Here is a 24,968-nt window from a genome sequence, read left to right as displayed (position 1 = left end):
AAATTGCAAAGGTTAGTGGACAAATTTGGGAATGTGTGTAAAGGTAGAAAGTTGAAAGTGAACATAGAAAAGAGTAAGGTGATGAGAGTATCAAATGATTTAGATAAAGAAAAATTGGATATCAAATTGGGGAGGAGGAGTATGGAAGAAGTGAATGTTTTAAGATATTTGGGAGTTGACGTGTCAGCGGATGGATTTATGAAGGATGAGGTTAATCATAGAATTGATGAAGGAAAAAGGGTGAGTGGTGCATTGAGGTATATGTGGAGGCAAAAAATGTTATCTATGGAGGCAAAGAAGGGAATGTATGAAAGTATAGTTGTACCAACACTCTTATATGGGTGTGAAGCTTGGGTGGTAAATGCTGCAGCGAGGAGACGGTTGGAGGCAGTGGAGATGTCCTGTCTAAGGCCAATGTGTGATGTAAATATTATGGAGAAAATTCGGAGTGTGGAAATTAGGAGAAGGTGTGGAGTTTATAAAAGTATTAGTCAGAGGGCTGAAGAGGGTTTGTTGAGGTGGTTTGGTCATTTAGAGAGAATGGATCAAAGAAGGGAAAGGAAGGCGGGGTAGGGGTCGTCCTCGAAAAGGTTGGAGGGAGGGGGTAAAGGAGGTGCTGTGGGCGAGGGGTTTGGACTTCCAGCAAGTGTGCGTGATCATATTTGTTAGGAGTGAATGGAGACAAATGGTATTTGGGACCTGATGAGCTGTTGGAGTGTGAGCAGGGTAATATTTAGTGAAGGGATTCATGGAAACCGGTTATTTTATATAACCGGACTTGAGTCCTGGAAATGGGAAGTACAATGCCTGCACTCTAAAGGAGGGGTTTGGGATATTAGCAGTTTGGAGGGATATGTTGTGTATCTTTATACGTATATACTTCTAAGCTGTTGTATTCTGGGCACCTCTGCAAAAACAGTGATTATGTGTGAGTGAGGTGAAAGTGTTGAATGATGATGAAAGTATTTTCGTTTTGGGGATTTTCTTTCTTTTTTGGGTCACCCTGCCTCGGTGGGAGACGGCCGACTTGTTGAAAAAAAAAAAAATGAGACCAACCAAAATCATCTCTGCTTTGGTACTATATCTTCCATTCTAACATTTAATACTAACAAGCAGTCAAAAAAACCCATAAAAACCACCCTAGAAAACATCTCAAATTCTCTGATGTCTAGGCCAAAATTTACCACTCACACACAGCACACTTAAAGCATTGACGTAGACATAGATACAAGACAGTGAAAGAGTTAATTACAACATTGTCTCATTATTACTAAATTTTTTCTCATACTGTATATCTGATATGAGTAGGAGTTTTTTATAAATAGATTTTTATTTTTATTTACTTTAGTTTGGCTACTACTATATGATTAGAGCATTATATGTACATTTCTAACATAATAGATAGCTTAATCAGTTTTTGTTTTTCCAGATTATTGGCATAATCTTTTAGAAGACTGTATAGTTTACATTGATGAAAATATCCGTACATCTGCTTTGGAGGCGCTCTCTCCATTTTGGGCCACATACTTTGAACCCACATCAGAAGAAAGACAAAAATGGAGAGATGAACTCGTCACAAGATACACTCAAGCACTTAACACAACTAAGGAGATACATAGTTTAGGCTTTGCAGCAGCACTTGGTAAGAATAATTATTTTTCGTAATTAATGCTTTTATTATTGGTGTTTTGTTTGAGCTGATGCTGTTTGCTCTTACCCAGATTAATGAAGCAAAAAAGACAATCAAGTTTCTGAAGGATAAGTTTAGAATGCTTCCTTTCACTGGTTTAAAGGTTAACCTTATAGAGAAGCATAGTCCTGATGACAATTTTTACAACTCTGTTTTTGTGAGGGGTAATTGTCCCTTATGTTGCAAAAAAAAAAAAGGAATATCACTAAGTTATTTCTCACATTCACTAGTTAGTATTTCCTAGTATATAATCTAAATATTGAGTTTATTTTATTATTATATTAGTTGTTTCCCATTAAAATAGTGACCCAAACTGAAGAAAACTCATTCACCATCATTCATTCAGTATATTGATAAACTTAATATGCATTGACTTGAAATTTTAAATACCCGAATAGCAAAAAAAAAAAAAAAAAAGAAAAAAGAAGCTACCTATAATATTTATTATTATGGTTGCTGTAATTGTAAATACTAAAAGTGAGCATTGAATGGATCCCTATTGAATAACACCTTGTTGAACTTAAGACAGTTTTATACAAAGCTTCTCATAATGAGCCTAAACCTTGTTGAACAGATATTTCATATTGCTGAATCACTTAGGGTGGCTTAAGATGGTTGATGTTGTGTGTCTGCTTTTAGTATTTTTATGGGCTGCCCAAGAGACAGTTGTGGCCAACTATGAATAATACTTAGCACCAAACAAAGGCATGCAGCACTGTGTTTAAATGAAAATAATTGGAGAAAATTCCTATACACAGTATATTTTAATATACAGTAGATGAAAGTGGGTTAGTTTTTTTTATGATATATGTAGTTGGGAGATTTGGCAACTATGCACCTGGATTGCTCTGTCAACTACATACAGTATTTATCAAACAAACAAAGACATGTAGCATTGTATTCTGCTAGAGTTAATTGGAGATACCTACACATTGGAAATCTTCTGTGCAGACGAGCCCGAGTTGCTCTATTTTGCAATGTATGAGTTATGTAAGAATGAGAAACGCCACCACCACTCACCACGTGCTTTGCACTACTCAATGTGCCCTGCATTATATAAGCGAATGCTACAGGGTTACAAAAATAATTATGACAGGGCTCAATTACATCACTAAGTCAAAAGTAAGAGATGGGGGTCAGTAGCTAGAGTTCATCCTCCTCCATCCCTGCAAGCTCAAACAGGTAATTACTATTCTAGATTCCACTGCCGTAGTTCATGTAGAGTTAGTCCTTAACGTTTCATTTTTATTCTTATCCTTCCTTAGATTGATTGATCAGTAAAATCCCATCACTATAAAATTTTGTTTTGATGTAAAATAGTTACCTTCTATTAATGAGAGATATGTAAATTAGTGTAAACATACTCTACTTTCCAGGTTGCCTTACACGTGTTCTGGTAGTAGGTAAATTTGACATTGTGCTAAAAGCCCTAATTAATGCTACAGAAATAACACCTGGAACAGAAAATTGGGCACAGACAAGGAAGGAAGCAATCAATTCAATCTTGAGACTGGTGGAAACTGTTGGTATTAAAAAAGGTGGGAAAGGTAAGACACTGATTTTCTTTGACTTACATCTACACGTGATGCTGGCAGGAGATTCATCTGTAAAAACTTGCATTTGTGGTCACACTGGGGCCCATGCTGATCTCCCTATGGTGTATAAATATACCTAGTTGGATGAATCTTATTGTATCCAGCTCGCCCAGTGGCTTTTGCACTGGCCTGGAGTTTTACGATTCACTTGCCATGGGTTCTAACCCCACCTGTACTATGGTTTATTTTTAATCATGTTATTACGATTTCATAATTCAATAAACAGTCATAGATTGTCTCTTCGCATTTGTCTGTACAGTATCTCCTCTTGGTTTGCTTGTAAATAGTGAACTTTCTGATGTCTTTTCCTCGCACTTAAAGATTTTGAGGGATTCATGTACGTATTATAAACACCATTACGTGAAATTATTTTTTTTTTTTTAACAAGTCGGCCATCTCCCACCGAGACAGGGTGACCCAAAAAGAAAACACTTTCATCATCATTCAACACTTTCACCACACTCATACATAATCACTGTTTTTGCAGAGGTGCTCAGAATACAACAGTTTAGAAGTATATACTTAAAAAGATGTACAACATATCCCTCCAAACTGCCAATATCCCAAACCCTCCTTTAAAGTACAGGCATTGTGCTTCCCATTTCCAGTACTCAAGTCCGGCTATATAAAAATAACCGGTTTCCCTGAATCCCTTCACTAAATATTACCCTGCTCACACTCCAACACCTCGTCAGGTTCCAAATACCATTCGTCTCCATTCACTCCTATCTAACACGCTCATGCACGCTTACTGGAAGTCTAAACCCTTTGCCCACACAACCTCCTTTACCCCCTCCCTCCAACCTTTTCAAGGACAACCCCTACCCCACCGTCCTTCCCCTATGGATTTAAACGCTCTCCATGTCATTTTACTTTGATCCATTCTCTCTAACTGACCAAACCACCTCAACAACCCCTCTTCAGCCCTCTGACTAATACTTTTATTAACTCCACACCTTCTCCTAATTTCCACACTCTGAATTTTCTGCATAATATTTACACCACACATTGCCCTTAGACAGGACATCTCCACTGCCTCCAACCATCTCTTCGCTGCAGCATTTACAACCTAAGCTTCACACCCATATAAGAGTGTTGGTACCACTATACTTTCATACATTTCCTTCTTTGCCTCCATAGATAACATTTTTTTGTCTCCATATATACCTGAACACACAACTCACCTTTTTTCCTTAATTCTATGGTTAACTTCATCCTTCATAAATCCATCGGCTGATGCATCAACTTCCAAATATCTGGAAACATTCACTTCTTCCATACTCCTCTCCAATTTCATATCCAATTTTTCTTTATCTAAATCATTTGATACCTTCATCACCTTACTCTTTTCTATGTTCACTTTCAATTTTCTCCCTTTACACACACTCCCAAACTCGTCCACTAACCTTTGCAATTTTTCTTTAGAATCTCCAATAAGCACAGTATCATCAACAAAAGGTAACTGTGTCAATTCAGATTTTGTATTTGATTCCCCTTAATTTAATCCCACCCCTCTCCCGAACACCCTAGCATTTACTTCTTTTACAACCCCATCTATAAATATATTAAACAACCATGTTGACATTACACATCCCTGTCTAAGACCTACTTTTACCGGGAAGTAGTCTCCCTCTCTTCTACACACCCTAATCTGAGCCTCACTATCCTCATAAAAACTCTTTATAGCATTTAGTAACTTACCACCTATTCCATATACTTGCAACATCTGCCTTATTGCTCCCCTATCCACTCTATCATATTATTTTTTTTATTATTATCACACTGGCCGATTCCCACCAAGGCAGGGTGGCCTGAAAAAGAAAAACTTTCACCATCATTCACTCCATCACTGTCTTGCCAGAAGGGTGCTTTACACTACAGTTTTTAAACTGCAACATTAACACCCCTCCTTCAGAGTGCAGGCACTGTACTTCCCATCTCCAGGACTCAAGTCCGGCCTGCCGGTTTCCCTGAACCCCTTCATAAATGTTACTTTGCTCACACTCCAACAGCACGTCAAGTATTAAAAACCGTTTGTCTCCATTCACTCCTATCAAACACGCTCACGCATGCCTGCTGGAAGTCCAAGCCCCTCGCACACAAAACCTCCTTTACCCCCTCTCTCCAACCTTTCCTAGGCCGACCCCTACCCCGCCTTCCTTCCACTACAGACTGATACACTCTTGAAGTCATTCTGTTTCGCTCCATTCTCTCTACATGTCCGAACCACCTCAACAACCCTTCCTCAGCCCTCTGGACAACAGTTTTGGTAATCCCGCACGTCCTCCTAACTTCCAAACTATGAATTCTCTGCATTATATTCACACCACACATTGCCCTCAGACATGACATCTCCACTGCCTCCAGCCTTCTCCTCGCTGCAACATTCATCACCCATGCCTCACACCCATATAAGAGCGTTGGTAAAACTATACTCTCATACATTCCCCTCTTTGCCTCCAAGGACAAAGTTCTTTGTCTCCACAGACTCCTAAGTGCACCACTCACTCTTTTCCCCTCATCAATTCTATGATTCACCTCATCTTTCATAGACCCATCCGCTGACACGTCCACTCCCAAATATCTGAATACATTCACCTCCTCCATACTCTCTCCCTCCAATCTGATATTCAATCTTTCATCACCTAATCTTTTTGTTATCCTCATAACCTTACTCTTTCCTGTATTCACCTTTAATTTTCTTCTTTTGCACACCCTACCAAATTCATCCACCAATCTCTGCAACTTCTCTTCAGAATCTCCCAAGAGCACAGTGTCATCAGCAAAGAGCAGCTGTGACAACTCCCACTTTGTGTGTGATTCTTTATCTTTTAACTCCACGCCTCTTGCCAAGACCCTCGCATTTACTTCTCTTACAACCCCATCTATAAATATATTAAACAACCACGGTGACATCACACATCCTTGTCTAAGGCCTACTTTTACTGGGAAAAAATTTCCCTCTTTCCTACATACTCTAATTTGAGCCTCACTATCCTCGTAAAAACTCTTCACTGCTTTCAGTAACCTACCTCCTACACCATACACTTGCAACATCTGCCACATTGCCCCCCTATCCACCCTGTCATACGCCTTTTCCAAATCCATAAATGCCACAAAGACCTCTTTAGCCTTATCTAAATACTGTTCACTTATATGTTTCACTGTAAACACCTGGTCCACACACCCCCTACCTTTCCTAAAGCCTCCTTGTTCATCTGCTATCCTATTCTCCGTCTTACTCTTAATTCTTTCAATAATAACTCTACCATACACTTTACCAGGTATACTCAGCAGACTTCTTTCTTTCTTTCATATCCCCCTGGCCCAAAAGGAAAAACGAAAGTTTCTCCTTTTACATTTAGTAATATATACAGGAGAAGGGGTTACTAGCTCCTTGCTCCCGGCATTTTAGTCGCCTCTTACAACACGCATGGCTTACGGAGGAAGAATTCTGTTCCACTTCCCCATGGAGGACTCAGCAGACTTATCCCCCTATAATTTTTGCACTCTCTTTTATCCCCTTTGCCTTTATACAAAGGAACTATGCATGCTCTCTGCCAATCCCTAGGTACCTTACCCTCTTCCATACATTTATTAAACAATTGCACGAACCACTCCAAAACTATATCCCCACCTGCTTTTAACATTTCTATCTTTATCCCATCAATCCCGGCTGCCTTACCCCCTTTCATTTTACCTACTGCCTCACGAACTTCCCCCACATTCACAACTGGCTCTTCCTCACTCCTACAAGATGTTATTCCTCCTTGTCCTATACACGAAATCACAGCTTCCCTATCTTCATCAACATTTAACAATTCCTCAAAATATTCCCTCCATCTTCCCAATACCTCTAACTCTCCATTTAATAACTCTCCTCTCCTATTTTTAACTGACAAATGCATTTGTTCTCTAGGCTTTCTTAACTTGTTAATCTCACTCCAAAACTTTTTCTTATTTTCAACAAAATTTGTTGATAACATCTCACCCACTCTCTCATTTGCTCTCTTTTTACATTGCTTCACCACTCTCTTAACCTCTCTCTTTTTCTCCATATACTCTTCCCTCCTTGCATCACTTCTACTTTGTAAAAACTTCTCATATGCTAACTTTTTCTCCCTTACTACTCTCTTTATATCATCATTCCACCAATCGCTCCTCTTCCCTCCCGCACCCACTTTCCTGTAACCACAAACTTCTGCTGAACACTCTAACACTACATTTTTAAACCTACCCCATACCTCTTCGACCCCATTGCCTATGCTCTCATTAGCCCATCTATCCTCCAATAGCTGTTTATATCTTACCCTAACTGCCTCCTCTTTTAGTTTATAAACCTTCACCTCTCTCTTCCCTGATACTTCTATTCTCCTTGTATCCCATCTACCTTTTACTCTCAGTGTAGCTACAACTAGAAAGTGATCTGATATATCTGTGGCCCCTCTATAAACATGTACATCCTGAAGTCTACTCAACAGTCTTTTATCTACCAATACATAATCCAACAAACTACTGTCATTTTGCCCTACATCATATCTTGTATACTTATTTATCCTCTTTTTCTTAAAATATGTATTACCTATAACTAAACCCCTTTCTATACAAAGTTCAATCAAAGGGCTCCCATTATCATTTACACCTGGCACCCCAAACTTACCTACCACACCCTCTCTAAAAGTTTCTCCTACTTCAACATTCAGGTCCCCTACCACAATTACTCTCTCACTTGGTTCAAAGGCTCCTATACATTCACTTAACATCTCCCAAAATCTCTCTCTCTCCTCTGCATTCCTCTCTTCTCCAGGTGCATACACGCTTATTATGACCCACTTCTCGCATCCAACCTTTACTTTAATCCACATAATTCTTGAATTTACACATTCATATTCTCTTTTCTCCTTCCATAACTGATCATTCAACATTACTGCTACCCCTTCCTTTGCTCTAACTCTCTCAGATACTCCAGATTTAATCCCATTTATTTCCCCCCACTGAAACTCCCCTACCCCCTTCAGCTTTGTTTCGCTTAGGGCCAGGACATCCAACTTCTTTTCATTCATAACATCAGCAATCATCTGTTTCTTGTCATCCGCACTACATCCACGCACATTTAAGCATCCCAGTTTTATAAAGTTTTTCTTCTTCTCTTTTTTAGTAAATGTCTACAGGAGAAGGGGTTACTAGCCCATTGCTCCCGGCATTTTAGTCGCCTGATACGACACCCATGGCTTACGGAGGAATGATTCTTTTCCACTTCCCCATGGACAATAGAAGAAATAAAGAAGAACAAGAGCTATTTAGAAAAAGGAGAAAAACCTAGATGTATGTATATATATATGCATGTGCGTGTCTGTGAAGTGTGACTAAAGTGTAAGTAGGAGTAGCAAGATATCCCTGTTATCTAACGTGTTTATGTCTTTTCTAAATCCATAAATGCAGTGAAAACTACCCTACCTTTATCTAAATGCTGTTCACATATATGCTTCAATGTAAACACTTGATCTACACATCCCCTACCCACTCTAAAACCTGCTTGCTCATCTGCAGTCCTACATTCTGTCTTACCTCTAATTCTTTAAATAGTAACCCTACCGTATACTTTTCCTGGTATACTCAGTAAACTTTTTTTTTTTTCATTAAGTCGGCCGTCTCTCACCGAGGCAGGGTGACCCAAAAAGAAAGAAAATCCCCAAAAAGAAAGTACTTTCACCATCATTCAACACTTTCACCTCACTCACACATAATCACTGTTTTTGCAGAGGTGCTCAGAATACAACAGTTTAGAAGTATATACATATAAAAATACACAATATATCCCTCCAAACTGCCAATATCCCAAACCCCTCCTTTAGAGTGCAGGCATTGTACTTCCCATTTCCAGGACTCAAGTCCGGTTATATAAAATAGCCGGTTTCCCTGAATCCCTTCACTAAATATTACCCTGATCACACTCCAACAGCTTGTCAGGTCCCAAATACCATTTGTCTCCATTCACTCCTATCTAACATGCTCACGCACGCTTGCTGGAAGTCCAAACCCCTCGCCCACAACACCACCTTGACCCCCTCCCTCCAACCTTTTCGAGGACGACCCCTACCCCACCTTCCTTCTCCTACAGATTTATACGCTCTCCATGTCATTCTACTTTGATCCATTATCTCTAAATGACCAAACCACCTCAACAAACCCTCTTCAGCCCTCTGACTAATACTTTTATTAACTCCACACCTTCTCCTAATTTCCACCCTCCTAATTTCCAACCACCCCAATACTATATCTCCACCTGCTTTTAACATTTCTGTCATGATCCTGTCAGTTCCAGCTGCTTTACCTCCTTTCATTCTACGTAATGCCTCACGCACCTCCCCCACGCTCACATCCTGCTCTTCTTCACTCCTGAAAGGTGGTATATCTCCCTGGCCACTGCATGAAATTACCGCCTCCCTTTCTTCATCAACATTTAAAAGTTCTTCAAAATATTCCTGGCATCTATCCAGTACCTCCATCATCCCATCTACTAACTCCCCTACTCTGTTTTTAACTGACAAATTCATTCGCTCCCTAGGCTTTCTTAACTTGTTTAACTCACTCCAAAAATTTTTCTCATTTTTCTTAAAATTTCTTGACAGTGCTTCTCCCACTCTATCATCTGCTCTCCTTTTGCACTCTCTCACCACTCTCTTCACCTTTATTTTACTCTCCATATACTCTGCTCTTCTTATAACACTTCTGCTTAGTAAAATCCTCTCATAAGCTACCTTTTTCTTTTTTATCACACCCTTTACTTCATCATTCCACCAATCACTCCTCTTTCCTCCTGCATCCACCCTCCTATAGCCACAAACTTCTGCCCCACATTTTAATACTGCATTTTTAAAACTATTCCAACCCTCTTCAACCCCCTCACTACTCATACTTGCACTAGCCCACCTTTCTGCCAATAATTGCTGATATCTCGCCCGAACTTCCTCCTCCCTAAGTTTATACACTTTCACTATATCGTATTTTTTAAGCTCCTTAATACATTTTTTTTTATAATCTAAGTGTTCTAGAAAATGTTTTATGTTTCATAGCATGTGAACATGTTTGTGAAGGCAATCTACCAAGCATCTATGAGGCTCTACTGAAGAGTTTAGATGACTACACAATGGACCGCAGGGGTGACATTGGTGCTTGGGTCAGAGAGGCAGCTATATCAGCATTACAGGTAAGGACATGTTTGTTTTCTTTTCATAAATAATTTAATAAACTGTTTCCTATTGTTCAGCAGGATTATTGTATTGTCTTTCCCATGGTATGTTATTTTATCCTTGCAAAACTAGATATTCCTCTATATATATTCTCATTCCTAATCACATTAACAAAATTTTATACATTTTAGCCTAAATGCTAAAGCAAGAGGGTACAGTAGGCAAGTATGGAGTGCTGGAGTAAATGATATTAATCAAATCGCCGGGTCCTGATGAGGTTTTTTCAAGGGTTCTTAAGGAATGCAAAATGGAACTCTGTGAACCATTAACTAATATTTTTAATTTATCTCTTCAAACAGGTGTAGTGTCTGATATGTGGAAGATGGGTAATGTAATTCCTATTTTTAAAACAGGGGACAAGTCGTTACCGTCAAATTACCGCCCACTAAGCCTGACCTCAATTGTAGGCAAATTACTAGAGTCAATTATAGCTGAGATTATAAGAAGCCATCTCGATAAGCATAGCTTGATTAATGATACTCAGCATGGATTCACAAGAGGCCGGTCTTGTCTAACTAATTTATTAACTTTCTTCAGTAAAGCTTTTGAGGCTGTTGATCACGATAAAGAATTTGATATTATTTACTTAGATTTTAGTAAGGCTTTTGATAGAGTTCCGCACCATAGACTGTTAAAGAAAGTGGCAGCTCATGGCATTGGGGGAAAAGTGCTCTCGTGGATCGAGTCATGGCTCACAGACAGGAAGCAGAGAGTGTCCATAAATGGGGTTAAATCCGAGTGGGGATCTGTAACAAGTGGCGTTCCACAGGGATCAGTCTTGGGCCCGTTGTTATTTATAATATATATCAATGATCTTGATGAGGGAATTACTAGTGATATGAGCAAATTCGCCGATGACACAAAGATAGGTAGGATAATTGATTCAAACGAGATGTTATGGAACTTCAGGAGGATTTAAACAAACTCTGTTCTTGGTCAGAAAAGTGGCAGATGCAGTTCAATGTAGATAAATGCAAGGTTCTGAAGCTCGGGAGTGTCCATAACCCTAGCACTTATAAGTTAAATGATGTAGAACTTAGCCATACAGATTGCGAAAAGGACTTGGGGGTTATGGTGAGCAGCAACCTTAAACCAAGACAGCAATGCCTAAGCGTACATAATAAGGCAAATAGATTACTGGGATTTATGTCAAGAAGTGTAAGCAACAGAAGTCCAGAGGTCATACTGCAGCTTTATACATCATTAGTAAGGTCTCACCTAGATTATGCAGCTCAATTCTGGTCTCCATATTACAGAATGGACATAAATTCGTTAGAAAACATTCAGCGTAAGATGACTAAATTAATACATAGCATTAGAAATCTTCCTTATGAAGAAAGATTGAAGACTCTTAAGTTACATTCACTTGTTAGACGAAGAATGAGGGGAGACCTGATCGAAGTGTATAAGTGGAAGATAGGTATTAATAGGGGGGATATTAATAAGGTCTTGAGGATATCTCTCCAAGAGAGAACCTGCAGTAATGGATTTAAATTAGATAAGTTTAGATTTAGAAAGGACATAAGAAAGTATTGGTTTGGAAATAGGGTAGTTGATGAGTGGAACAGTCTACCTAGTTGGGTTATTGAGGCTAGGACTTTGGGTAGTTTCAAATTTAGGTTGGATAAGTACATGAGTGGGAGGGGTTGGATTTGAGTGGGACTTGCACATCAGAGCTTATTTCTTGGGTAGCATTGAAAATCGGGTTGGGCAAATGTTTTGTTAGTGGGATGAATTGTAAAGGACCTGCCTAGTATGGGCCAACAGGCCTCCTGCAGTGATCCTCCTTTCTTATGTTCTTATGAATCGCATATAGAAAAAGCATATAGAAAAAGGTTTAATGATAGGCAACACTTATTTTAAGAAAGTATGAGATATATAGGCCATAATGACAGAATTTTGTTAAATGATAGGTTGAGGGTTACTAAACTACTTAATGTACATTTTTTAGAGGGGCAACAGATATACCAGATTGTTATTTATTGTTAGCTACAGAGTAAGAGGTAGATGGGGTACAAGGAGAATATCATCAGTGAGTAAGAGGTAGGTGAAAGTGAATAAATTAGAGGAGGCAATAGTTAGTTATGATATACACAGCTGTTGGGAGAAGGCTTAACTAGAGAGAGTATAGATAATGAGGAAGGGCTTGAGGAATGGAGTGTTTTGACTGCATAGCAGAAGTTTGTGGATATTGAAGGGAAAGTGGGGGTGTGAAGAGAGGCAGGTGGGGAGTGAGGAGATATGGTGGCAATGGAGAAAGTCAATATATGAAAGGGTACATGAATCTGGAGAATGAAGGGAAAGATAGGTAGGGTCATTCCAAGATAGGTTGGATGGAGGGGATAAAGGAGTTTTGAGTTCCAGTGGTTTGAGCATTCATCTGGCTTTTGTGAGTGCATTAGATCAGAGTGAGTGGAGGCAAATAGTTTTATGAAGGGATTAAGGGGAAACTGGTTAGTAGGATTTAGGTCCTTGAGGTACAGTGCTTATGCTCTAAAGGTGGGATGAGGCTGCTTCAGTTGGGAGGACTGTCTGAACTGTGATATCAGCATGTCTCTAGCAAGACAGTGATTGAATGAATGACAGTGAATATGTTTTGTTTTTTGGATCACCCTACCTTGGTGGGAGGTGACTGATGTTAGTTTTTTTTCTCTAGAGTTAATATAGTACTCTTTTGAAAGGTGGTGGAAAAAACAGTATGTGACAGGGGATTCACCTACATATAAATTTTTATATTATGTTAGTATTGAAAACAGCAAAATGCATACAAATACAATGATGTAAGAATGTTGTACAGCACCTCCCAGTGCAGAAACAGTTGATAAGTAGTAATAATGAAAGGTGAAATAGATTACATCGCGGAGTATTGTATATCATTCTATTCAACAGATCATATATGGAAACATAAACACATATGCAGTTTAATGTGATCCTTTATTGACAACATTTCGCCCAACACAGTGGGCTTTTTCAAGTCACAAACAGATCTACCTGGGGTGGAAGGTACGGGAGTATTTATAGTCAGAATGTTGAGGTCAGGTGGAGAATGCTGCATCTGAGGATCCACTGGGTGGGGTTATAGAGTCTTGGGTAGCTTGGCAGGGGCATTGGACAAGTTGTGAGTAGACCTTCTGCAGTGTTCTATGTTCTTATGTGGGATAGCGATGAAGAAGTTTCTTGGCAAGTGGTTCAGCTATGTTATAGAAGCCATTGTTCTGGTTGAAATTGTTGGTTATAGAGATAAGCGATGATTCCAGGATTCTTCGGTATTGAGTGTTGTCTTCGGTGGCGATAAGTCTTGAGTTTGTGTAGTTGATTAAATTGTTGTGTGAATTGCGATGTTGTACACAGGCATTCCTTGTATCGTCAGTCCTGCTTGCGTATTGGTGTTCTGAAATACGTGTTTGGAGGTCTCTTGATGTTTTGCCCACGTATAATTTGTTGCAATCATTGCAAGGGATTATGTATACCCCTGCAGAGGATGGAAGCTTGTCCTGTCTACTACTGGTGATGTCCTTGATGGTCGTGGTTGTTGAGGTAGATACTTGGAATGATGTATTGGAAAAGATGTTGGAAACATGTTTGGCAATGGAGTTGGTGGAGAGGACTATGTATCTCTTCTTGACAGTGTCTTCTCTGGGTGTGTTGAAGATGTTTAATGCCAGCCGTCTGCAGTCTCTGATGAAGTGACGAGGATAGTGGAGTTTAGAAAATACTTGTTCAATTATAGTGCATTCTTCCTCAAGGAACTCATTGCTGCAGATTCTGAGTGCGCACAGGAAGAAGCCTATAATTACACCACGTTTAGTTTTGGTGTCGTGGTGAGAGTAGAAGTGGAGAAGATAGTTTTGGTTGGTTGGTTTTCGATAGACTTTAAAACAAAGTTCATGGTCAGTTTTGCAGAGAAGAACATCAAGGAAAGGAAGTGTTGTTGACTTCTTCTTCAAGTGTGAACTGGATTGAGGGCTCGACCTGGTTGAGCTTGTCTTGGAGAGCTTGAATGTTGAAGCACCTGGGAGTTATGAGGAGAATGTCATCAACATAACGGAGCCAGGTGACAGTCGAAGGAATAATGGTGGAGAAACGCTCGGCTTCCAGATGTTCCATGTATAAGTTTGCCAGGATGGCACTGAGTGGCGAGCCCATGGGTAGACCAAAAGTCTGTTGAAAGAGGTGATTTTTGAAAGAGAAACACGTAAAGCCGACACATAGTTCAACGAGGTCGATGAAATCGCTAGCTGGAATAGGAAGATCAAGTGAATCGTCAATTTTTCTGCGTAGATCGATGGCTTGTGTTGTAGGTACTTTGGTGAATAGGGAAGTTACATCAAGGCTGGAAAGTTTCTTGTTTCCCTATTCACCAAAGTACCTACATAACTCCCAGGCGCTTCAACGTTCAAGCTCTCCAAGACAAACTCAACCAGGTCGAGCCCTCAATCCAGTTCACACTTGAAGAAGAAGTCAACAACACTCTTCCTTTCCTTGATGTTCTTCTCTACAAAACTGACCATGAACTTCGTTTTAAAGTCTATCGAAAACCAACCAACCAAAACGATCTTCTCCACTTCTACTCTCACCACGACACCAAAACAAAACTTGGTGTAATTATAGGCTTCTTCCTGCGCGCACTCAGAATCTGCAGCAATGAGTTAATTGAGGAAGAATGCACTATAATTGAACAAGTATTTTCTAAACTCCACTATCCTCGTCACTTCATCAGAGACTGCAGACGGTGGGCATTAAACATCTTCAACACACCCAGAGAAGACACTGCCGAGAAGAGATACATAGTCCTCCCCACCAACTCCATTGCCAAACATGTTTCCAACATCTTTTCCAATACATCATTCCAAGTATCTACCTCAACAACCACGACCATCAAGGACATCACCAGTAGTAGACAGGACAAGCTTCCATCCTCTGCAGGGGTATACATAATCCCTTGTAATGACTGCAACAAATTATATGTGGGCGAAACATCAAGAGACCTCCAAACACGTATTTCAGAACACCAATATGCAAGCAGGACTGACGATACAAGGAATGCCTGTGTACAACATCGCAATTCACACAACCATTTAATCAACTACACAAACTCAAGACTTATTGCCACAGAAGACAACACTCAATACCGAAGAATCCTGGAATTGTCGCTTATCTCTATAACCAACAATTTCAACCAGAACAATGGCTTCTATAACATAGCTGAACCACTTGCCAAGAAACTTCTTCATCGCTATCCCACATAAGAACATAGAACACTGCAGAAGGTCTACTCACAACTTGTCCAATACCCCTGCCAACCTACCCAAGACTCTATAACCCCACCCAGTGGATCCTCAGATGCAGCATTCTCCACCTGACCTCAACATTCTGACTATAAATACTCCCGTACCTTCCACCCCAGGTAGATCTGTTTGTGACTTGAAAAAGCCCACTGTGTGGGCGAAACGTTGTCAATAAAGGATCACATGAAACTGCATATGTGTTTGTTTCCATAGTGTCAGTATTTTATACCATTTATTTTCATCAGATCATATATAATTCAACTTACAAGGTCATTATCATTTTCATCCCAAGTGTTCCATTTCAGAGGGTTTATAGTTTTGCATATGAATCAAAATTTTATTTCAGGCCTTAACTTTAGCAGTTGTTATGGAGAATGACAGTTTGTTAACTGAGGAGATTGTTGGAGACATGATGTCTCGTATTTGCCAACAAGCAGTAGAAAGAATAGACAGAACACGAAAAGTGGCTGGATCAGCATTTGCTACTCTTCTCTACAGGTATACTTTTGATGATTACTGTGTGTGTGTGTGTGTGTGTGTGTGTGTGTGTGTGTGTGTGTGCGTGTGCGTGTGCATGTGCGTGCGTGTGTAAGAGGGAGGTGAAAGTGTATAAACTAAGGGAGGAGGAAGTTCGGGTGAGATATAAGCAACTATTGGCAGAAAGGTGGGCTGGTGCAAGTACGAGTAGCGAGTGGGGGAGGTTGAAGAGGGTTGGAATAGTTTTAAAAATGCAGTATTAGAATGTGGGGCAGAAGTTTGTGGTTATAGGAGGGTGGGTGCAGGGGGAAAGAGGAGTGATTGGTGGAATGATGAAGTAAAAGGTGTGATAAAAGAGAAAAAGGTAGCTTATGAGAGGTTTTTACAAAGCAGAAGTGTTATGTGAAGAGTAGAGTATATGGAGAGTAAAAGAAAAGTGAAGAGAGTGGTGAGAGAGTGCAAAAGGAGAGCAGATGATAGAGTAGGAGAGGCACTGTCAAGAAATTTTAATGAAAATAAGAAAAAACTTTGGAGCGAGTTAAACAAGTTAAGAAAGTCTAGGGAACGAATGGATATGTCATTTAAAAACAAAGTAGGGGAGTTAGTAGATGGGGAGATGGAGGTATTGGGTAGATGATGAGAATATTTTGAGGAACTTTTAAATGTCGACGAAGAAAGGGAGGCAGTAATTTCGTGCACTGGCCAGGGAGGTATACCATCTTGTAGGAGTGAAGAAAAGTAGGATGTGAGTGTGGGAGAGGTGCAGGAGGCATTACATAGAATGAAAGGGGGTAAAGCAGCTGGAACTGACGGGATCATGATAGAAATGTTAAAAGCAGGGGGGGATGTAGTGTTGGAGTGGTTGGTATTTTTGTTTAAGAAATGTATGAAAGAGGGGAAGGTACCTAGGGATTGGCAGAGAGCATGTATAGTCCCTTTTTGTAAAGGGAAGGGGGACAAAAGAGATTGTAAAAATTACAGAGGAATACGTTTACTGAATATGCCAGGAAAAGTGTATGGTAGGGTTATTATTGAAAGAATTAGAGGTAAGACAGAATGTAGAATTGCGGATGAGCAATGAGGTTTTAGAGTGGGTAGGGGATGTGTAGATCAAGTGTTTATATTGAAGCATATATGTGAACAGTATTTAGATAAAGGTAGGGAAGTTTTTATTGTATTTATCTATTTAGAAAAGGCATATGATAGAGTGGATAGGGAAGCAATGTGGCAGATGTTGCAAGCACATATATGGAATAGGTGGTAAGTTACTAAATGCTGTAAAGAGTTTTTATGAGGATAGTGAGGCTCAGGTTCGGGTGTGTGTAAGAGAGGGTAAAAGTAGGTCTTGGACAGGGATGTGTAATGTCACCATGGTTGTTTAATATATTTATAGATAGGGTTGTAAAAGAAGTAAATGCTAGGGTGTTTGGGAGAGGGGTGGATTAAATTATGGGGAATCAAATACAAAATGGGAATTGACACAGTTACTTTTTGCTGATGATACTGTGCATATGGGAGATTCTAAAGAAAAATTGCAAAGACTAGTAGACGAGTTTGGGAGTGTGTGTAAAGGTACAAAGTTGAAAATGAACATAGAAAAGAGTAAGGTGATGAAGGTATCAAATGATTTAGATAAAGAAAAATTGGATATCAAATTGGGGAGGAGGAGTATGGAAGAAGTGAATGTTTTCAGATATTTGGGAGCTGACATGTCAGCAGATGGATTTATGAAGGATGAGGTTAATCATAGTATTGATGAAGGAAAAAAGGCGAGTGGTGTGTTGAGGTATATGTGGAGACAAAAAGCATTATCTGTGGAGGCAAAGAAGGGAATGTATGAAAGTAAAGTAGTACCAACACTTATATGGGTGTGAAGGTTGGGTTGTAAATGCTGCAGCAAGGAGGCGGTTGGAGGCAGTGGAGATGTCCTGTCTAAGGGCAATGTGTGGTGTGAATATTATGCAGAAAATTCAGTGTGTGGAAATTAGGAGAAGGTGTGGAGTTAATAAAAGTATTAGTCAGAGGGTTGAAGAGGGGTTGTTGAGGTGGTTTTGTCATTTAGAGAGAATGGATCAAAGTAGAATGACATGGAGAGCATATTAATCTGTAGGGGAAGGATGGTGGGGTAGGGGTCCTCCTCATAAAGGTTGGAAGGAGGGGGTAAAGGAGGTTTTGTGGGCGAGGGGCTTGGACTTCCAGCAAGCTTACATGAGCATATTAGATAGGAGTGAATGGAGAGGAATGGTATTTTGGACCTGACAAACTGTTGGAGTGTGAGCAGGGTAATATTTAGTGAAGGGATTCAGGGAAACCAGTTATTTTTATATAGCCAGACTCGAGTCCTGGAAATGGGAAGTATAATGCCTGCACTTGAAAGGAGGGGTTTGGGATATTGGCAGTTTGGAGGGATATGTTGTGTATCTTTATACATATATGCTTCTAAACTGTTGTATTCTGAGCACCTCTGCAAAACAGTGATTATGTATGAGTGAGGTGAAAGTGTTTAATGATAATGAAAGTATTTTCTTTTTGGGGATTTTCTTTCTTTTTTGGGTCACCCTGCCTCAGTGGGAGACGGCCAACTTGTTGAAAAAAAAAATATATGTATATATATATGTATATATAGCTGACATTTAAGTAGATTTTTTATGCTAAGGGTTGACTAACACACTGAGTATAAAATTTGCTAATACATGGCAGAGGTGAACTTAACCATCTCAGTAATCCCTCCTGAGACCTCTGAATTGTAATATAGTATATGATTATTTTTGTTTGTTATTGTATTGAAATACAATCCAAAGAGTTTAAGAGTGGAAACCATGGATAGGCTAGGTTAGGTTACTTTATATTAATGCAATTTATTTTTCCAGCTCACCAAAACTACCATACATACCTAACTTAAAGGAACTGGAAACCATTTTTCCAAAGGAAGCATGCGATATAATGAATTGGGCATCAGAAAAGGCTACATTTCATATATTCATTCAGCTTTTGGACTTCCCGGCTTATAGGACTCGAGTCCTATTGGGAATCACTTACTCGGCTGGAGGGATCTCTGCAAATTTGGTTAGTACAAATATTTTTATTACTATTTTTTTTTATAACACAATGGCCATTTCCCACAGAGGCAGTGACCCAAAAAGAAGAAATACTTTCATCATCACTCCATCATTGTTTTGCCAGAGACTGCAACATATCTATACCCTTTCTTCAGAGCACAGTCACTGTACTTTCCACCTCCAGGACTCTAGTTCAGCTATCTGGTTTCCCTGAATCTCTTCATAAAAGTTACTTTGCTCACACTCCAACATCATGTCAAGTGATAAAAGCCATTTGCCTCCACTCTCTTATCATGCTCACGCACACCTGCTGGAAGTCTAAGCCCCTTGTGCATAAAACCTCTTTTATCCTCTCCCTCCAACCTTCCTAGGATGACCCTTACACCTCTGTCTTCCACCACAGATTTATACAACTTCCAAGTCAGGCTATTTTGTTCCATCCTCTAAATGTCCGAACCATCTCAGCAACTCCGTCTCGGCAAGCCCTCTGGATAATACTTTTAGAAACCCTACACCTCATATTCTCCAAGCTCCAGATTCTCTGCATAATATTCACACCACACATTGCCCTCAGACACATCTCCACTGTCTCCAGCTTTCCCCTTGTTGCAACATTCGTCACCCATGCTTCACACCCAAATAAGAGCGTTGGTATAACTATACTCTCATACATTCCCCCTCTTTGCTTCCATGGATAACATACTGTCTCTACAAACTCTCAGTGTACCACTCACCTTTTTTCCCTAATCAATACTATGATTCACCTTATCTTTCATCGACCCATCTGCTGACAAGTCCACTCCCAAATATTCAAAAACATTCACTTCCTCCATACTCACTCCTTCCACTCTGATATCCAATCTTTAATTACCTAAATTTTTTGTTATTCTCATCACCTTGATCTTTCCTATTTTCACCTTTAATTTCCTTCTCTTACATACCCTCCCAAATTCGTCTACCAACTTCTGGAACCTCTCTTCAGAATCTCCCAAGAGCACAGTGTCATCAGCATAAAGCAACTGTCACAACTCCCACTTTGTGTTATTGTTTATCTTCTAATCTCATACCTTGCCAGCACCTGAGCATTCACTTATCTTACATCCACATCTCTAAATATATTGAAGAACTATGGTGACATCACACATCCCGTCTAAGGCCTTCTTTTACTGGGAAATAATCTCCCTCTCTCATACTCAAACCTGAGCCTCGCTATCCTTGTAAGAAAACTTAACTGCTTTCAGTGACCTACAACCTATTATATACACTTGCAACATCTGCCATGTTGCTCCCCATCTACCCTGTTGTATGCCTTTTCAAAAATAAATAAATGCAATGAAAACTTCTTTATCCTTATCTAAATACTATTCACTTGTATGCTTCACTGTAAATACTTGGTCTACACATCCCCTTCCCTTCCTAAAGCCTCCTTGCTCATCTGCGATCCTGCTCTCCATCTTACTCTTAATTCTTTCAGTAATAACCATACACCTTACCAGGTATATTCAACAGGCTTATTACCCTATAATTCTTACTCTCTCTTGTCCCCTTTCCATTCTACAAAGGAGTTATGCAAGTTCTCTGCCAATCCCTAGGTACCTTCCCTTTGCTCATACATTTATTAAATAAAAGCACCAACTATTCCTAAGTATATACCCACCTGTTTTTAACATTTCTGTATTGATCCCATCAATCCAAGCTGCTTTACCCCTTTTCATTCTACCCACAGCCTCGCATACCTCCCCTACACTCACATCCGGTTCTTCCTCGTTCCTAAAAGATGTTAAACCTCCCTGGCCAATGCACGAGTTCACAGCTTCCCTAACTTCATCAACATTAAAGTTCCTCGAAATGTTCCCTCCATCTTCCCAATACCTCCAACTCTCCATCTGATAACTCTACTCTTAAGTTATTAACTGTCAAATCCATTCATTCCCTAGGCTTTCTCAGCTTATTAATTTCACTACAAAAATATTTCTTATTTTCAGCAAAATTTGTTGCCAGCATTTCACCCACTCTCTCATTTGCTCTCCTTTTACATTACTTCACCACTTTACGTTTCTCCATATGCTTCTTCCTCCTTACATCCCTTCTGCTTTGTAGAAACTTCTCATATGCTAATGTTTTATCTCTTACTACTCTCACTACCTCATCAATCCACCAGTCTTACCTCTTCCCTCCCACACCCACTCTACCATATCCACAAACTTCTGCTGAACATGCTAACATTGCTTTCTTAAATCTACCCCATACCTCTTAAACTTCATTTTCTGTACTATTACTAGCCCATCTTTCTACAAGTAATTGCTTGTATCTTACTCTAACTGTCTCCTCCTTTTTTTTATAAACCTTCACCTCTCTCTTACTTTCTGATATTCTCCTTGTACCTCTTAACAGAAAACTGAAAATGTGTGATTTAATAATGTACAAATGAATATTCAAGTCATATATTTGGATGATGAATTTGAAGGTACTAGAATTTGTGTAGATCTAAGTGACGCTGGCCTCAGTCATGTAGATCCATGCTAAAGATCATAAAATAGTAAATGGTTTGTAAATATAGTTTAAGGTTATGTACTTGATTAGATAATAGATACACGTTACCAATATAGTATCAGCTCTTTTCACGTTTATACAGTACCCAAATTACGTATTAAAATGTTCTTGCTTTTCTTCAACAGTCACGATACACAAGTGAAGCCATACACAGCTATTTGAATGCTCGAGCAGAGAAAACAGACTTTCTCTCATCCTTCTTGGAAACAATCCTACAGTTGTTTGTAGCTTATCAGAAAGTGGATCGAATCACACTCCCTTTAATCAAAACTGTAGGAGACTTGTTAAGTTCTTCAGCAATTCTTGATCCGGTTAGTATCTAAAATATTTATTCATTGAAAATGTAACATACTTTTAGTAAAGTTAAGTCCTCAGTATCTGATTCACCTTTTTTTGAACTTAGGTTTGAAAATGCTTTCCTGCATGAAATTGCCTTCATGCATTTATAAAATGCTGGCCAATTTACAATCACAAGCATTTTGAACATCTTAATAGGGAGTGGAGACCATTACATAGGAATGGGACTACTTAAATCTTCAGGAATTTTTTTAAACAATCACTGGTGATTAATTCCAAATTCAGAACTCTTCATTTAATGAAATAGATGTAAAGAAGAGTATTAAAAGAGATTCAGATCTTAAATTATGACTTTTACTAATACAGCAATTAATTCTTTTGTCTTATTGAAAGCATATTTCTTTTATATAATGGGAAAGAATGCAGTTAGGAAGTGACTACTTAGTAAATGTACAGTATACTTTTAATGTACATGTATATCTTATTCACATTTAGCTGTCCATATGTATATAGAAATAGAGCAGTTTTATTAGCACATATTTTTATGTATTTTTATTGTATCTGGATACAGTACCATTGAAGTCAATAACATGAGAACTCTTCTCGTTTTACAGGTACTCGAACAAGATGAAATATACACTTCTAGGCTCATTACCGTCTTAAAAAAAGAGTGTTTTAAGTCTACAGATTACCACAAGCTGGCAGCAGTGATCACTGCTCTATGCGAGTTATTGAGAATGAACAGCAGTGCAACAAGGTCCTGCCTCACCCAGCTCTCACTCTTCTTAGGATATCAGGTGAGACGTTTTTACTGAGAAATACAGTGCACAGTAGTTAAACATAATTTAAAAATGAGTAATGCTAAAATATAATCAGATTATTTTATTCAGCATTATTTATCATTAAATTTAATTGTAAATTTTATGTTAGAAATTTATGCAAGTTTTGGCTTAAGAATGAATTAAAATGTAAATAGTCATGATTCTGAATCCCATTTAATTAACTTGTATTATAATCTTTTTTCACTTTTATTTGGTGACAGTATCCCAAAGTTCGAACAGTTACTGCAACCAGTTTACTAACTGCAATACAAGATTATTGTGATCAAGAAATTGTTCCTGAAGAACATCTAGAGGAAGTCACCAATATTTTAGAGGAGACAGAGTGGATGGATAATATTGAGGAAGCCCGAAAACAGCGTAATCGGCTTTGTGAATTGCTTGGAATTCCTCCTCCACAGACCAAAAAACATTAATTTTCATTTTGGAAACATACAGATTTATTGTGATATTTAGCTTATACATACTGAAACTGTACATTCCAGTTTTACTAATATTTCTCTTAGGTATAGCACATACAAGTGGATCTTGGCAAACTACCAAACACCCCTTTTCAGTCTGTCCTCTCACTGCCAGTGTTGGGTCTTTAGATGTTTCAGCCAGTTTATGACCAATTTTATTTTATTTGTTCTGTCTATCTTCATTACTTTGCTTTTCCACGTTCCCTGTTTTCTCTCTCTCTACTATACAGATCTAACAACTTAAGTCCTTTTCTATCTCTCCCTGTAATTAATAATGGCTAGCAACTTTTACAAACAAATGCAAAGAAGCAGAAATCAGGAATAAGTAGTGAAAAAATATAACACACATATAACAAAGAAGTGACACTGAGAAGCAGAACAAGGTAAAAATGACATAATTGTTAAAGTAAGTAAGTAAACCTAAAGTATTCCATTGCCACATTGGAAAAATATCCAAGAGATCAAGTGATCACACAAAAAAGGAATTCAAAATATGTAGTAAAGAGGCTGCAACCCACTCCCAGAGCAAGTAGGAACACTGAATTGGACAGGACAGAGGTAGTAAGACCAGAGATCTCTTAGTAGATAGTGAAGGAAAGGCTAAAGTTTTAGAGACAGAAAAGCTAATAGACGGCTGAGAAGCAATCAGTATATTACTATTAAAAAAAATATGAAGGATGTTTTAAACTACATTAGGTTTAGTGCTTCCCTTTGCTTATTTGACCCTTGTAGGTTTAGTGCCTCTTTTTGATTATAATAATAATTTCTTTTGCTTATAATAATCTGAAATATATCAGTATTGCTGACACAAGTTGATACTAAAAAAAAGGGTCATTTTGAAGCATGAATATTGCCATGTAACATCAGCATGTTAGGTAAGACATATGCAACAGTTAGGTATCTTTATTTCGAAACGTTTCGCCTACACAGTAGGCTTCTTCAGTCGAGTACAGAAAAGTTGATAGAAGCAGAAGAGACTTGAAGACGATGTAATCAGTCCATCACCCTTAAAGTTTTGAGGTGGTCAGTCCCTCAGTCTGGTATTTTATACCATTTTAATGTTCAACATCAGCATGGTTTCAAACAAAGCAAATTCTGTCTTACTAATTTAATAGAATTTAATAATTTTCTGTATCCAACAAAATTTAACTTTTTCTAGTTATGCTCTGCATAACAAGGGGCTTTCGATATGTGATTGATGTCCACTAGATCTGTATACATAGTACATGTACTTGTAGAAATAAAGATTCTTATTTTGTTATAGTTCAGAAACCAAATTGGTAGTTTTATGCTACATTTAATGCACCTATCATGAATCGGAGCTTGTTTAGCTCTATCATGTACAGATTTATAAAACCCTTTAAATAATATTTTGGCTATTTAAGGTTGAAGAACCACATGATATATATTACCTAACAATCATAGGTATTATATATACATAGATATTTAAGTGTGA

The 24,968-nt window shown here is 38.7% G+C and overlaps 1 protein-coding gene across 4 annotated transcripts in view; it reads left to right on the top strand.

Annotated features, from left to right (window-relative positions):
* Tbcd (tubulin folding cofactor D) overlaps positions 1-24,388 on the top strand; it is a 51,933-nt gene extending 27,545 nt beyond the window's left edge. For all 4 annotated transcript variants that reach the window (XM_053776236.2, XM_053776237.2, XM_053776238.2 and 1 more), the window contains exons 15-22: positions 1,430-1,642; positions 3,067-3,237; positions 10,362-10,495; positions 16,173-16,324; positions 19,174-19,369; positions 22,041-22,226; positions 22,827-23,009; positions 23,255-24,388. In XM_053776236.2, coding sequence (XP_053632211.1) covers positions 1,430-1,642; positions 3,067-3,237; positions 10,362-10,495; positions 16,173-16,324; positions 19,174-19,369; positions 22,041-22,226; positions 22,827-23,009; positions 23,255-23,467 — 1,448 coding nt within the window. In that variant the 3' untranslated portion in view covers positions 23,468-24,388. The remainder of the gene's footprint in view (positions 1-1,429; positions 1,643-3,066; positions 3,238-10,361; positions 10,496-16,172; positions 16,325-19,173; positions 19,370-22,040; positions 22,227-22,826; positions 23,010-23,254) is intronic.
* The last annotated feature ends 580 nt before the right edge of the window (positions 24,389-24,968 follow it).

This window comes from Cherax quadricarinatus, chromosome 19, assembly GCF_038502225.1.
Source record: "Cherax quadricarinatus isolate ZL_2023a chromosome 19, ASM3850222v1, whole genome shotgun sequence".
Lineage (NCBI taxonomy): Eukaryota > Metazoa > Arthropoda > Malacostraca > Decapoda > Parastacidae > Cherax > Cherax quadricarinatus.
The sequence above is the reverse complement of the archived record's forward strand: the minus strand, read 5'-3'. Positions and strand labels throughout refer to the sequence as shown.